The sequence below is a fragment of the Carcharodon carcharias genome, chromosome 13 (assembly GCF_017639515.1).
Source record: "Carcharodon carcharias isolate sCarCar2 chromosome 13, sCarCar2.pri, whole genome shotgun sequence".
Classification (NCBI taxonomy): Eukaryota; Metazoa; Chordata; class Chondrichthyes; order Lamniformes; family Lamnidae; genus Carcharodon; species Carcharodon carcharias.
The window spans coordinates 87,955,615-87,972,295 of NC_054479.1; the positions used below are offsets into that span (position 1 = coordinate 87,955,615).

At 46.0% G+C, this 16,681-nt stretch overlaps 1 protein-coding gene across 1 annotated transcript in view; it reads left to right on the forward strand.

Annotated features, from left to right (window-relative positions):
• The window catches only part of dnai7 (dynein axonemal intermediate chain 7), a 145,195-nt gene that overhangs the window by 95,237 nt on the left and 33,277 nt on the right, over window positions 1-16,681 (forward strand). The window contains exon 10 of the mRNA XM_041203096.1: window positions 9,681-9,895. Within this exon, the coding sequence (XP_041059030.1) occupies window positions 9,681-9,895 (215 nt within the window). The remainder of the gene's footprint in view (window positions 1-9,680; window positions 9,896-16,681) is intronic.

Consider the following 16,681-nt stretch of genomic DNA (forward strand, 5'->3'; position numbering starts at 1 on the left):
TCCGAGAAGGGGAAAAATCCAGGAAGACGTTTGGCATGACCAAGGGTATATAGAGGTTGCAGCTCATACATGGAGTTCAGTGAAAGACAGTGCTGCAGGCGGCTTCACTTGTCCAGGGATGTGTAGCTCAGGTTTGCCACCTTCTCTGTGGGGAACTCATGCTGCAAGGACTTGGGGAGCATCCCATGCCAGTTGCTTTGAAGGTGACTTTTTTGCTAGGGCTCCACTGGGTACCTTTGCAGAATATCACAATTGGTGACACACAAATGCATAAGGGAGATGACAGATGCCCTTTTCAAAAAAACTCACCATTACTTCCAGTTCTGCATGATGATGCAAGCCAGGCTGCCACAGAGTTCTGGGATTCACAGCGATCCCAAGTTTCCCTCAAGTGCAGGGCACCATCGACTGCACAAATGTGGCCTTGAGAGCAGCAGCAAGTGAGATTCATAAATTGAAAAGGATTTCACTCTCTGAGCATCCAGCTGATCTGTGGAGCACTCAGGACTCTTACTTCTTGACTTACTCGCAGGTGCCATAGAACTTTGAGAGACCTCGATGCTTAGAAGGTTGCCTCCGTGGGAACAAAGGTTATTCCCAGAAGACTTGGCTAATGATGCCTGTTCACTGTCCACATAGTGCAGCTGAGGGAGATACGATGCAGCACATTCCACCACAAGGTCCTTAATAGAGCAAACAATTGGCCTCCTGAAGATATGTTTCTGATGTATGGACTGGTCAGGCAGCCCTCTCCAGTACTCACCACAGATTGTCCTGCATCATCATTGTTTGCTGCGCCCTGTGCAACCTTGTGCTGCAAAGTGGGGATGTGTTCCCTGAGGGAAACATTGAGGAGCTAGACGTCTCCTCGGACAAGGAGGATGTTGAAGGGGATGACTCTGAAGAGGGCAAGGATTCAGACGAGCTAAATGAGGTTGCCATTGCATGGGTACGACATGGCAGATGTGCTCGTGACAACCTGATATCTACAAGATTCCAGGAGGATTAAGGTGATGACAAATTTTCACAATTGATGTTTTCTTCAGCTTTCTAAGCATGGATTGCCCCAAAACCTTCATTCTCAGCTTGTGCATCTGATGAAAGGTTAAATATCTCACAACTACACAGAAATATTGTTAGTCACCATATTCCCTAATAATGGGATTATCCTTGGAAGGAAGAATAGCCTTAGCAACATGTAGCTGCTGTGGAAAGTGATCAGCACTCCCTTAGTGCCCAATCTTAAGCAACTCCACATGGTGTAGTCCTTTCACCCAAAACCACACCAAGTCAGTATGCATGGGAGTTTTTAAGCAGTTGCAATTGCAAATTACACAGGGATGCACTCAGGTCAGTGTGACACCACTCAATTAGGCGGCCCAAACACATATACCATTTGTTAATGCTTTGCGTGTGGACGGATCAACATGGAGCTCCATTTGTCCTGTTGCCAACTGTCAGCAATGCATAATGCAGAGACAGCATCTTGCTACCAACGACTAAATCGTCCTTCGCACATCAGGACACAGTGACCTTTTAACTCTACATCATGAGGTGAAACTGTAAGGGATTTTTGGATTGTCCTCACAAAGAATGCCTTGCCAGGACAGTGGTTTGATGATTAGTAAACACTCGGGACCCTACAGTTGTCGGAAGCCTGACAAGCCTCTGTCCTGGATGACCTTTGCGTTAGGGTGAAACCTGGCACAGTCAGTATTGACACAGCAGTCAATGACAATATCTTCCCTTCATAGGGCAGAATTTTGCCCTTGGTGGGCATGCAGGCCCCACCGGCTTGGCAGCGGGTGGACAGTCGACCCCCGCCGCTGAAACTGGGCCCGCCGCCATTTTGAGTGGGTGGGTCAATTAAGGCCCGCCTAGCGGCCTTCCCGACAGGAAGCGCTATGCGCTTCTGTGCAGGGGGGGAGGAAATCTCCAGCTGTCAAAGTGCGCTCTTTCACACATGCGCGTAAAAGATCGCACTGCTCCCTGAGACTAAGTGTTGTCTCAGGGAGATTAGTGACAGTGCACAAAAGTTAAAAAATAGGAAAATAAAAATATTATTAACATGTCCCCCTCATGTGACAATGTCGCACGAGATGGGACGTGTTAATAAAAATGACATAAACTTTATTAAACTTTTTTAAAAGAGGACATGAAACCTCATCCCGCCAGTGGATGAGGTTTCATGCATTATCAGGAGCGTCCAAATTAAGGTTGGACGGGCAGGTCTTTAATGATCTTAATTAGCCTGTCAATGGCCTTAATTGACCATTGATAGGTTGGTGAGCGGACAGCTGATTTCGCTGTCCACCCGCCTTCCTAAAAATTTAAAGGGACCAAGATGACGTCGGGGGTTCCTCCTGACGTCATTCCGCGTCGTTTTCCCATCGGCGAACGGGCCCCGCCCCCAAATCACCGACGGGAAAATTCTGGCCATAGGCTGTGCTGAGGCTTTAGGAGATTTGCAATTGCATCGTTTTCAGAGTATCACGGCCCTCAACATGGTCCAGCTCACAAAGGCCATTCCTTTCTATATACTCTAAGTCAGTGTCATGCAATTAATTCCAGGTAGAGTTGCATGCTGTGCCTTTCCGCAAAGGTCACGTAAAGCTCCGCTAAGCAGCCAGCTAGATCCAATGTAAGATGGTCACATGTAAGCAGACAGCTTTATCAAGATGAGCACACACCTCCAGCATCACACATTCACACTCCTCATGCGGACATTTGTAGGTTTCCGATTGACCCTTCCCTCCCTAGTTCAGCATCACATGTTGGGAGAGTGGGAACTCAGCATGAAATGACATTTAGTCTTAAAAGCGGAGACGATATCAAGCTGCAGAGAGACATGAAAGCTTATGGGCTTTGAAGTTTGAAACTACTGTTTTCATCAGCTCATTCTCATAAATACCATTGCAAACTACACATTGGAGAAATGAATATAACGCAAGTTGAAACTACTACTTGTGCCACAAACAACAGACATCAATGCAACAGAAGCAGGATAATCACTAACCTTGATGAGCACTTCTCCAGAGACCAAAGCATGTCTGCCTGATATTTAAGGCTGACAGGTGTATTGGCCAGGCATCAGTGTCATAGATGATGTGCATTTCCTGATGTCGCAGATGTAGAAATAAAGGCTGCTGACTGTGGTGAGATTGTCTGAGAATTTATGCAACTGAGGGTCCAGATGGGAGTTCATTTGGGGGCTAATTTTTGGACCCTTAAATGACCATGAGACATTGAAGAAAATTGAATATGAATTAAATGCATGAGATTTGGAGAATGATTAATGCAACATATATTTACAGAAGTGAAAAGTCAACACCATGAGTGAACACCCATGCCACCAGTGTGCATTCTTAACTTCTTAATTTTTCTTACCCTACCACTATGTCCAGGTGCAGCCCCGATATCTGCAGCTGAGATGGAGGTATCCTGCTGATTGCTGTGCCCTATTGTCTGAGATGACTTTGGTGAGCATCCTCTGGTGGCCTGAGGTGTTGAGGACCCCAGCCTGCTAAGGGTCTCTTGCTTAGGTGCAGGTGCACCCTCCTCGGCCTGACCTGAAGTTGATGGGGTCACTGGCAGAGGGGAGTTCGAGCACCAGAGCACCCTCGGAGCATTCTGGGTGGATGCCCCCAAGGTGTCTGGCTGGCGCTTCCTCCTCCCTTTGGGTGCTTGATGGCTCCTCCCTGTCTCCTTGGGGAGAAGATTCACTTGGAGGTGCCTTGTTCCCCCTCTCATCCAGCCATTGCTGGAACGTACCCATTGCTAATGCGATGGTGTGCAGGTCCGAGTGCAAATCCGACATAAACTGCTGGACCTTGGTCTCCAAGGCGGTCGTTACCCTTTCAATGGAAACTTTGATGTGCTCGCATGCCAGACCCACAACTGCAGACAGAATGTAGATGGATTCCCTCCATCCTTCGTTCCACTCTGTGGATGGCCTCTGACAACTCTGCCTGAAGTTCCACTGCCTGTCTCTGCATCTGTGAGGTTATCACAAGATTGTGAACCCAAGACTACTCTAGGTTCCACCGAGGTACGTATCTGCACTAGTGGATGGTGCAGGTGAATGCAGTGCTGATTCTTCAACTGAGGATAATTCTGCTCCCCACTCAGAGGTGGTCTGGGGCCTGGGGCTGAGCCTTCCAGTAGAGGAAGTCCTCTCTTTTTCTTACTGGTACCTGGAATAGAGAGAAGAGAGATTTAGTGATTGACTAAGCAGGCTGATACATTAAAGATTACTCAGAGTCATTGCCTGCATCTTGTTGATGTATAGAGGATGCACAGAGGCCGATCTTGCCTTCCATGCATGAATGATCCCTTTCCTCAGAAGCGAGTTCTGCGACCTGTTCTTCAAAACTTGACAGGGTCTAGATCTCCAGGATTCCCCCTTGGGTCATGGCTGTCTCTCTTTTGTTATGTGCAATCTTGTCCTGCATAAAAACAGAGGATTAACAGTGAGCACAATGGATGAAAGAGTTCAGAAGCACGCATGCCTGTTGCTTCTGCTGAGCCCTCCCCCATTAAGGGATTAAGATGCCGTTTGTCCAGGAGCCTACATGAAATGGAAAGCTTAAAGTGGCTGGCAGACATTCATTGCTGATGTCCCATCTGCTGGTCATGTGTGACATCCCTGTGGCTCTAACCCTTAGACTGCTTGATGCCCTTAAGAAAGTGTGAGTTTGCAGTGAGTAGAAGTTTCACTTACCCTGGTGGAGTGGACCTGATCATTCACCATTTCCTGCACTGCATGGTGGTCCTTTTCTGGGCCCCACATGCACTAACCTCCCTGGTGACCTCCACCCAGGCCGGTCTGGGCAGGTGAGAGGGCGTCCTGCTCCCATTCCTTGGAAAGAGGACCTCCTGCCTTTCCTGGATGGCTTGGAGAAGAATCCCTAGGGAGGCTTCGCTGAACCATGGAACAGAGGGTTTCCTTTGCTTAAGTGCCCTAGTTTTTTTGTCACCTTAACACCTGGCCTGCAGTGAGTAAAAGTTTATCTGGGTGCTGTTTAAACATGGTGCTAGGATCTTCAACCCCAAGAGATGACGGCAGGGCAAGCGACTTGCCCCGAGATTCACCGAGTTCCTTGCTGATGCATAACTTAATGAGCTAAAAAGCGAAGATCGTGTGTTCAGCCAGTCTGTTGCCCTGTGGGAATCATGCTGAGTGTCCCGCCCTATACTGGACTTAGTGCAAATGGGGATGATTCTGCCCTAAGTGCGGTAGAGGGCGTGAAAAAAGGCAGTTACCCATTAGCCACAATGGCGGGTTTTCATGTTGTCATCCCCGTCCTGCCTCATAAATTATGCAGTCATGGGGAAGATGCTGGATCATTGGCAGCTGGCCTCTAATTTGCCTACCACTCTGTTACCTCGCCACTTCCACATGTGCGCCATATTTAAACTGCAGCCGCGCGCACAGTTCTCAACGTTGCAGCCCAGGACTACTCCGGTGAAGACATGACCTCAAAAGCCAAGAAGCGTCCAGCCCCCTGATTCAGTGACAGATCCCTGGGACGCCTTCTGGATGCCATGAAGGCCCGTCTCGATGTCCTCTACCCCCACTCTAGCCACAGTAGGCCCTTCAATTTCACCACTCCAGGTTGGGGGGCGGTGGCAGAGATGGTCATTGCCAACACTGCACACAAGAGGTCAGCCATTCAGTGCAGAAAATGGATGAATGGATCTCATCGGTGCAACCAGGTTAAGTCAACTATCTCATCAATTTCAATTCCTCCATTCACAATCCCATCACACATTCACTGATATCTCACTCTCTGCCTGCTCAAGGGACATCACCGCTCACTCTCTCACACACTCTCTCAACTCCATTTGACCTAATCTCCTGTGGAGATAGCCTCCTCATCCCGTCCATGGCTCCACTCAGCACACACGCACACCCGACATCCTTCTCATTCGGCCTGATCTGCACCTTCTCTCACATTCTCTCCATCTGCCTTTATGCAGGACAGGATTGCATACAATCAATGGGAGAGGTCCCAGACTGGGGGTGGAGTGCCGGACATCAAGGTCCTCACTCTGTTCGAGAGTCACGTGCTGGAGCTGGCTGGAGAGGACGTGGACTGTTCCTGTGGCGATGGCGAGCTTAGCAGCGTACACCCACATGAAGATTCTGCACCACATCATCCCTCACTCAACATTATTCTGAGTCCATTGGAAAATAAGGAGATAGCAGATGAATTGAACAGATATTTTGCATTGGTTTTCACTATAGAGGTTATGAGTAACATCCCAGAAATATCTGTAAATCATTAAATGGAAGGGAAGGAGGAACTCAGGAAAATTACAATCACCAGAGAAGTGGTAAAGAGCAAATTGTTAGAGCTGCGGGCTCACAATCCCCAAGTCCTGATGGATTTCCTCCTAGGGTATTAAAAGAAGTGGCTAGTGAAATAGTTGATGCGTTGGGTTGAATTTTCCAAAATTCCCTAGATTTGGGGAAGATTCCATTAGATTGGAAAATAGCAAATGTAACTGCTTTATTCAAAAAAGGGAGGGAGAATGCAGGAAACTACAGGCCAGTTAGCTTAGCATCTGTCATAGGGAAAATGTTAGAATCTATTATTAAAGATGTTATAACAGGGCTTAGAAAACTTTAAGGCAATCAGGTAGTGTCATCATGGTTTTGTGAAAGGGAAATCATGTTTAACCAATTTATTGGAGTTCTTTGAAGGAGTCACATGCGCTGTGGATAAAGGGGAACCGGTGGATATACTGTACTTGGATCTCCAGAAGGCATTTGATAAGGTGCCACATCAAAGATTATTGCAGAAAATAAAAGCTCATGGTGTAGTGGGTAATATATTGGCATGGATAGAAGATTGGCTAGCTAACAGGAAACAAGAGAGTAGCCATAACTGGGTCTTTTTCTGGTTCAGGTTGTAACGAGTGGTGTGCCACAGGGATCAGTGCTGGGGCTCACCTTTTTACAATCTATATAAGTGACTTGGATGAAGGGACAGATGATGTCATTGCTAAATTTGCTGACAACACAAAGATAGGTAGGAAATTAAGTTGTGAGGAGGACATAAGGAAGCTACAAAGTGACATAGACAGGTTAAATGAGTGGGTAAAGACCTGGCAAATTGAGTGTAATGTGGGCAAATGTGAAATCGTCCATTTTTGTAGGAAGAATAATAAAGAAGCATAATATCCAAATGGTGAGAGATTGCAGAGCTCTGAGATTCAGAGGGATCTTGGTGTCCTAGTGCATGAATCATAAAAGGCTAGTATGCAGGACGAAAAGGATTCAATTCTGAGGACAGGTTGCTCAGACTAAGCTTGCATTCCCTTAAATATGGACAATTAAGGGGTGATATAATTGGAGCATTTAAATTGATTAAAGGGTTTTATAAGGTAAATAGAGGGAAACTGTTTCCTCTGATGGGGGAGGTTGAGCACAAGGAGGTACAATCTTAAAATTAGAGCTAGGCCTTTCAGGAGTGATGTCAGGAAGTACTTTTTCACACAAAGGCTAGTGGAAATTGAACGCTCTTTCCCTCTCAAAAATCTGTTGAAAATTTCAAAACCTAAGATTGCTAGATTTTTAAGGTATTAAAGGTTACAGAGCAAAGGAGTGTGGATGGAGTTAAGATACAGATTGGACATGATCTAATTGAATGGCAGAACATGCTCAAGGAGCTGAATGACTTCTTCATGTTCCCAGCCCTTCTGATTCCTGACCTCCATGTCCACCTCCTGAACACCAACTGGAGCTTCGTTCCTACCCCACCCATCACCCCACTAAGTTGTAAGGGCCCTTGGTAGTGTCCCCTTGCTGCCAGTATTCCTTCCTGCCCATTGGCTCATTTGGCTGGTTGCCAGGTGGGAGGCGGAGCTATAAGATACAGGATGTCCACAATTTGTTGAATTTATCAGCCATTTTCCACATCACCCACCCTCCCCTTGAATATTGGGGTGAAGTGTTTGTCCTGGAATTTGTAAAAGTACTGCAGCGCACTTTGTTGCAAAGGACTCCTTGTCGTATACATCTCAGGATGTTGTACACTTTTCCCATGATATTGGACAGTGAACTGTGGGGTTCCTCAGGTGGTTGCCCCCAATGGCGGGAAAATGGTTTGCATATAACATAATTTTTTTAACATAACAAACAATTGAAAAATTACTCAGTTATAAAACCCATATCATACTACAAGGAGTATAAAATTCAGAGTCAGAGCCAACTTCACATCAGAGTGAAGTGGAGTGGGCCTCCTTGGGGGAGTCTTCTACATTGCTCAGGTCTGATTTATTTCCAGATCTATAGTATGCAGATTTAGCATTGGAGTGAAGCCATGCACTCATAGAATTAACCTTCAGAAAGTTCAAAATTTCTAGAATTTCTTTTTCCATAAAGCCTATTCATTGTTTGGTAAGCCAGTCTTAATTTATCAGCATTGTGATTCCTCCTTCATCACTTTAAGTCCTTGATTGATCCCAGCACCTTCTCCCCATGCCCATCCTCAGACATTAACCCATATTCAGTCTCTGCCTCCCACAATACTTGCCTCCCATCCTGCTGCAATCCACAACCAGCCATTTTAAAAATATTAATTATGAGATGTGGACGTTGCTGGCTAGGCCAGCATTTATTGCCCATCCATAATTGCCCTTGAGAAGGTAGTGATGTGCTGCTTTCTTGAATGCTGCAGTTCATGTGGTGTGGGTACGCCCTCAGTGCTGTTAGGGAGGAAGTTCCAAGATTTGGACCCTGTGACATTGAATGAACGGTGATATATTTCCAAATTAGAATGGTGAGTGGCTTGAAGGGAACTTCCAGGTGGTGGTGTTCCCATGTGTCTGCTGCCCTTGTCCTTCTAGGTGGTAGTGGTCGAGGGTTTGAAAGGTGCTGTCGAAGAAGCCTTGGTGAATTCCTGCAGTGCATCTTGTAGATGGTACACACTGCTGCCACTGTGCATCAGTGGTGGAGGGAGTGAATGTTTGTGGATGGGGTGCCAATCAAGTGGGTTGCTTTCTCCTGGATGGTGTTGAGCTTCTTGAGTGTTTTTGGAGCTGCACTGATCCAGGCAAGTGGAGAGTATTTCATCACACTATTGACATGTGCCTTGTAGATGTTGAACAGGCTTTGTGGAGTCAGGAGGGGAGCTACTCGCCACAGGGTTCCTAGCTTCTGACCTGCTTTTGTAGCCACAGTATTTATATGGCTAGTCCAGTTCAGTTTCTGGTCAATGGTAACCCACAGGATGTTGATAGCGAGGGATTCAGCAATGGCAATGCCATTGAATATAAAAGAGTAATGGTTATATTCTCTCATGTTCAACCTGATTCCTTTGCCACCCTGCTGATCACAAGGGCCTGTGCCTGATGTCTCCCAGCTCAACTCACCTATCTTCAAGGGTGCCCCACCACTTACGTGCCCTCTCCCTGGAGCTGCAGCCTCAGGGATGGCCACTGCTAGCAGTGGCACTGCAGAGGCTACTGGCCCTATGATTGGGTGGCAGTTCTTGAGATCAGACTGCTGTACTTGTTTGATGGTAGCCATTAATTGCTGCTGCTGGCAATATACTACCCTGGGTCCCGCCATCAGCCGAAGTGGGGTCAACTCCCACTTTCAGCCCTGGTGGCGTGACTTCACTTTCATTGATACAGTTCAATCTCAGATTTAACCACTTGTTTCTCATTTAAAGGTAAACAATGGAGGACAGATGGCATTCACAGTATCACGTTTGACCCAGAGGAACAGATGTTGTCCTTTAAGATGGACACTTTCAATATTTTCACCCTGATTCAGAGATACCATGTCAATATGCCTTTCCAGTTTTGGGAAATCAAACCTGTGGCTGAAAATGAAGCTATTTTAACTGTTGTTGCTGCTTTCACCAAAGTGGAAATTCGAATCAAGGTAAATTTTCTGATTACGCTGCAATTCAATATTGGGTATGGTTCGATACTAAACCAGCAACCCCAGAAGTCAGAAATTATGATATTGAATTCAATATATTTGGAAAGCATGCTGGCTGCTACCAGAAAAATTACTATGAAAGCTGCTGGATTGTTGGTAAAAACACAACTGGTCGAGCAATGTCATCATCGGAGAAGGAAATCTAAAAGCTTTGCTTAATATGACATTCACACAGCTCCAGTCTTAAGGCCCCCCGACACAGCAGAGCAATCCTTTAAGACAATCACAAAACAGAATGATACCTCTGCCATAGTCTTTATCTTGTAATACTTTCACAGCTGAGAATGTTAACAATGAGATACACCATTAGTATTTAATTATATTGGGGGAGAGGTAGCAGTGTGGGGGTTGTGCAATCTTGGGCTTTGACCACCCTTATGTTTTGGTAGCATGGGTGGCTGTCATTGCAGAGAGCTGCAGTATCTGTGGTTTGGAAAAACTGGAAGAGGACCTGAGAGTTAGTAGATTTGGCTGGTGGAAAATGAAGTTTGGCTCTTTGCTGGCTTCTTAGTGGGCAGTTGTAATTTTCAGCACACACCAGGTAAGTGTACAGCTGTCACCCACTCGTTTTGACTGCTTTGAAGCTCAAGTCATTGCAAGGCCTGGCTCTCAGCTGCATTCTACTAGTGCCAAGTCAGTAGCACCGAGGCAACTCACCAGTTAGTGAGGTAGTAAAATTCGTCTGCTTCTCCACTGAACTGTTTAACAGTCAGAGCTTCCAGGTGGGCTGGGGGAGGGGTGGAGTCGTCTCCTGAAAGTCTAAGGTGAAATTTGTTTTTTGTTGACCTGAGAGGAACCCTTATGTTTCTCCTTGTCCTACAGGAATAAAAACTAAAAATATTACTGGTGCCCCCCTTAAGGGCAGCAGGTTAGGCACTCAACACTGGCATAAATGGATGTAGGTCAGTTGGATGAACGCCATCCATTTGTGCCTCAAAATTGCAATCCAGGTCCCATGTATGTCATAGGACCTTGTTTTATATATTACAGGGAGCCTCCTCCCTGAAGCCACCTGTTCTCAGGACCCACTGGCAGTGGCCAGAGGTCTAGTGCTAAGGTGGCAGTAAGTACACGAATGCCATTTTCATGCCACAAGGCCAGGGGGAGACACTAATTTCTGTTAGAAATAAGGAGGGGCATAGATGTGATGGGATTAGCTGGGGGTGGAAGATGTAAAGGGTTTGGCAGCACTGATAACTTTCTAAGAGATCTCTGCAAACATTGAATTCAGCATTTCATGACTGGCTCTAGACTTAGGCCTCTAACTGTATCTGTCTGTCTCTCTTTGCAAGAGTATACATGTGTCTTTCCTGATCACTAATTGCAATGTTTGCATTTTCTAAGCACAAAACATAGATGATAATCAGCCTGAATACTTTCAACATTAATTTCTTTTATTTTCAAAGAAAGTGGACCTAGGGAGGATAGATGAGGGGCCCGGAATACAAATGGGTGCATGTTGTATTACAGGTGTTTAAAACTCTGGTTAGACCTCAGTGAGAATACTGCATTCATTTCTGGGTGCCATTTCTCAGGATGTATATATTGATCTTGAAAGGGATGGACAATAAATGCTGGCCTTGCCAGCAATGTCCACATCCCAAAAAATGTAAATATGAAAAGCGCATATTCATCAGAACATCACTTGGGCTAAAACAGGCTATGAGTATGGGTTGCATAGACTAGGTATGTACTCCCTTGAGTAGAGAAAATTAAGGGGTGATCTAATTGAGGCTTTCAAGGTCATAAAATGAATCAAGAAGATAAATAGAAAAAAACTATTTACTCTGTGGGGGAGTTCAGAACAAGAAGGCATAACCTTAAAATTAAAGTGTGGCTGGCTCAGAGGTGAGATCAGGAAAACCTCTTCACATAAATGGTAGATGAAAAGATTAAAAATGTCAAACTGAGATTAAAAGTTTTTTGGTAGGCAAAGGTAATGTGCCTTACGGAACCAAGGTGGGTAGATGGAAAAATTCAGATCAGCTATGATCTAATTGAATGGTGGAACAGGCATGTGATGCTGGATGGCCTATCCCTGTTCCTATGGGCAGAATTTTATGGCAGTGGGATTTTACGTTCCCACTGAAGTCGATGAGGTTTAGAATGTCTCGCCGCATTTTATGGCCCCGTCCCCACCGAAACGTGGCGGTAAAATTCTGCCATATATTTCTATGAAATAACTTAAATTAGCATGTTTCTTTCCTTGTCTCTGCTTGATATATATTTGAAGTCTACAGCAGATACATTGTCATTTTCTTTTCTCTTTCACTCACACACTGCCTCCCTCAACACATCCACACATTCTGTTTTAAGAAACACAACATAAGCCTTACTAGAATAAAGCTTTGAAATTGTACTTTTTCTTCAAATAATTTTGCAAACCATTTTGAATTACAATATTTGACTCCAAAGAGAAGTATTATATCATTTGGGATAAGTAAGCAGTACCAGTGCATGTCGGAAACTTTTGCATTCCTCACATGCTCAGACAACAGGCGCTGCCATTAGCTGACAGTCAAGTTTGAACATCGGGTGGAATTGTCCCAAATTTGCATAAAGTGTGGTAGCGGGTAAGGAAAAGGTTGTTTCATCCGCCAGCTGCAATGTCGGTTTTTCATGCCATATTATCCCATTCCTGGCATGCCCCACCTCATTAATTATGCAGCTCCCCCCGGTCTTTCCCCTCCCCCAGTCACCCATGTCCTTTCCCCATCACTGTTGACCCCTTGGCATCACATTTCACCTCCCCATCATCGCCTACCGACCAGAACCCTTTTCTTTCCAGGATGTCCAGGTGAATGTGCACGTTCCTTACCTTTCTGAGAATCCCACCCTCATCCACATTGATCTCCCCGACCACCTCCTTCCACCCCCCCGAGTCTGTGTCTGCCTCCAAGTCCCCACCAACCACTCCTCCCACCCCTTCTATTGTTACCATTGCACCCTCATCCTCCCACCCTTCTGGCTCACGCTGTCCCCTTTTATACTCACCTTTCCTCCTACCATGTCCACCCTCAGCTCGCTCCCCTGGAAGCAGTCATTGACTCCACAGACCCCTCCCTTGCACATTCACCTGGACATCCCCCCCGCCCCCCACCTACTCACTCCTGCACTCTTACTTCCTCCTCCTCCCCAGACACCTTCTTCCATCCTTACTCCTTCCTCCCCCCAGACTTCTTTCCCCCTCCAAACTCCTTTCATCCCTCCAAAGTCCTCCCCCCTTCGAACTCATTCCTCCACAAGACTCCTTCCTCCCCCAGACTCCTTTCCTCCTCCGAAATCCTTCCACCCCCCCAAACTCCTTCCCTCCACCCCCAAACTCCTTCCTCCCTCCAAATTCCTCCCCCCCCAGATTCCTTCCTCCTTTCGAACTCCTTCCACTCCCCCAAAGCCCTTATCCCCTTCGAACTCCTTCCTCCCCCAAAGTCCTTCCTCGCTTTGGACTTCTCCCTTCTCACCCCCTCCACCCCTGGACTCCTTCCTCCCCCTGGATTCCTTCCCCTCCCCAAAGTCCTTAGCCCTTCAAACTCCTTCCTCCTCCAAAGTCCTTCCCCACTTCAGATTCCTCCCTTCCCCCGGACTCCTTCCCCTCCCTCCAAACCCCTTCCTCTCCCTCTGAACTCCTTCCCACCGCACCCCTCCACCCCCCTCCAAACTGTTCCCTCTTCTGATCTCCTCCCCTCCTCTGAACTACTCCTTCCTCTGATCTCCTCCCCCTCCAAACGCCTTTCTCCCCTCCGAACTCCTTCCCTTACACCTACCTCCCGACTTGCCGCATTCTCCCCCGTTACACCCTCCTCCCCTTCACGACCTCACTCCCCTGACACCTTTGTCCCCTACTCCAAACCTCACCCCACCCAATACCCTTGTCCCCACCCCCCAAACTCACCCCCCACAACACCATCGTTCTTCCCCCCTCCCAGCCTCACATGCCTGTACACCTTCCTCTCCCAGTCAACCCTAGATCTTCCTCTTCCACCTCCCATCATGGTGCACCTTCCTCTCCTACTCACACCTGGATCTTCCTCTCCCTCCCTCCTCGCCGATCATCTGTAGCAGCCCATGGCCAAGTCCGTGATGTTCCGAAGCAGACCCGAGACATTAATGGAGACCTCCCACCTCCCCAGAGCTGCTTCGTGGTTGAGCCATGTACATGAGAATCTGCCCAGCATGTGATACACGTGTTCCTCCAGGGTCCATTAGTTGTAGGGCTCCAGCATCTTCTGCGCCTCGAATGTTCGTGCTCTGAGCAAGGCCCAGTGTGTTCTGGCCAGCTTGTTTTCCCACCAGCGTAAGTGTAAATGTGGCATTGGGGGACGATTCTGGTCAGACCTTACTTTGCATCCCATTGGCGGGATGCAAAGTGGGTTCACGCCGGCCTCCAGCGTGATTGGCTTTCTGCCATGGCAGACACCATTGGATGATCCCGCTGTGCTTTCATGCTGGCATACAACCGATTTTAGGCCTTCTCACCATGTTCTCCCTCCCCCGCCCGCCATGATGCCCGAGGCCAACAGGGCTGGAAAATTCCAGTCATTAAATCCAAACCCAGTCTTATGAGAAAGGCTAAGTTTTCAAATAAAAAACTTCAAAGAAGGCATTAAAGGACACAAAAGACTATTCACAGGGGAAACATATTGTGATAAACTTTAAAAAAAAATTATTTGGTTTCAAATCATCATTTAGATATTAGAAATTTTAGCTACTGAGAATAAAATGGCAAACTTTGTTTTGTAAAAATCTTTTGAGTGTTTCAATTTATTTACTTGAAAAATAATAATAGGTTCTCATTCAGGATTGATTGTTTTTGTAAGTCCTTAGTATGTAGAATTTTTAACATAGAATTGCACAGCCCTGTTGGCATAACCTACTGATAGACGGAGCGGCAGGATGTATACTCGCATACATAGATTAAATAACATTTTGCTCCTGCTTAATGGATGCAGCATTCATGTTTTAAACCAGGAGCAACCAGCAATTACACAGAATTTACAGCACAGAAACAGGCCATTCAATGTGTGGTCCATGCCACTGTTTATGCTCTACAATCTCACCCTATTAACATATCCTTCTATTTCTTTCTCCCTCACGCATTTATCTGCTTTCCCCTTAAATGTACCTATGCTGCTTTTCTCTCCTCTCAACTATTCCATTTGGTAACAAGTTCCATCTCCTAACCCTCTTCTTCCAGTAAAGAAGTTTCTCCTGAATTCTTTATTGGATTTACTAATGACTTGTACAGTATTCATGGACTAATAATGTTGTTCTCTGCCACAATTGGAAACAGCTTCTCTAAACATGTCTGTCCTTGGCTTGCTGCATTGTTCCAGTGAAGCCCAACGCAAACTGGAGGAACAACACCTCATCTTCCGACTAGGGACTTTACAGCCTTCCGGACTGAATATTGAATTCAACAACTTTAGGTCGTAAGCTCCCTCCCCCATCCCCACCCCCTTTCTGTTTCCCCCTTCCCTTTTTTTTCCAATAAATTATAAAGATTTTCCTTTTCCCACCTATTTCCATTATATAAATAAAAAAAAAAACCCCACTAGAGCTATACCTTGAGTGCCCTACCATCCATTCTTAATTAGCACATTCGTTTAGATAATATCACCAACTTTAATTTTAACACCTATGTGTTCTATTGTACTATTGTTGTTGACATCTTTTGATGATCTGCTTCTATCACTGCTTGTTTGTCCCTACAACCACACCCCCGCCCCCCCCTCCACCTCTTTGTCTCTCTATCTCTCCGCCCCCCACACACACACCTTAAATCAGTTTATATTTCAACTCTTTCTTGGACTCGAACGCAAGTTCTGTCGAAGGGTCATGAGGACTCGAAACGTCAACTCTTTTCTTCTCCGCCGATGCTGCCAGACCTGCTGAGTTTTTCCAGGTAATTCTGTTTTTGTTTTATATTTCAACTCTTTCTTGGACTCGAACGCAAGTTCTGTCGAAGGGTCATGAGGACTCGAAACATCAACTCTTTTCTTCTCCGCCGATGCTGCCAGACCTGCTGAGTTTTTCCAGGTAATTCTGTTTTTGTTCTCTAAACGTACCCTATCAAACCCTTTCATAATCTTAAAGGCCTCTATTAGTTAGGTCACCCCTCAGCTTTTCCTTTCTAGAGAAAAGAGCTCCAAGCCATGCAACCTTTCTTAATAAATTCTTAGTTCTGATATCAGTTATTTTCCTTGTAAATCTTTTTTGTACATTCTTCAGTGCTTTTATATCCTTTACATAATATGGAGATCAGAACTGCTCACGTATTCCAGGTGTGGTATAACCAAGTTTCTATACAAGTTTAGCACAGCTTCCCTGCTTTTCATTTCTATCCCTCTAGATATGAACCTCAGTACTTTGCTTCTTTTACAATGGCTTTATTAACCTGCATTGCCAATTTTAATACCTTGTGTTATCTGTAGTAGGTTCTCATTTATGGGCCATGATTTTCCAGCTCCGTTGCGGGCGAGACCTGCCACGGATGAGGTGGCGCCCCATCGGAAGTCCATTGACTTGCGACGGGACCGGAAGCTCGCAGCGGCAGGTGGGCGGGTGCGGAAAATCTCGCCGATAGTTTTCTAGCTGCATTCTTCACATTTCATTAGTATAGTTCCTGCTCGCTGATTGACTTAAAGTAATACTGTAACAAGTCAACCAAATGTCAGAGTAAAATGATTGCAGCAAAGTTACTGATGTTAGGAGTATGATTGAAAAATC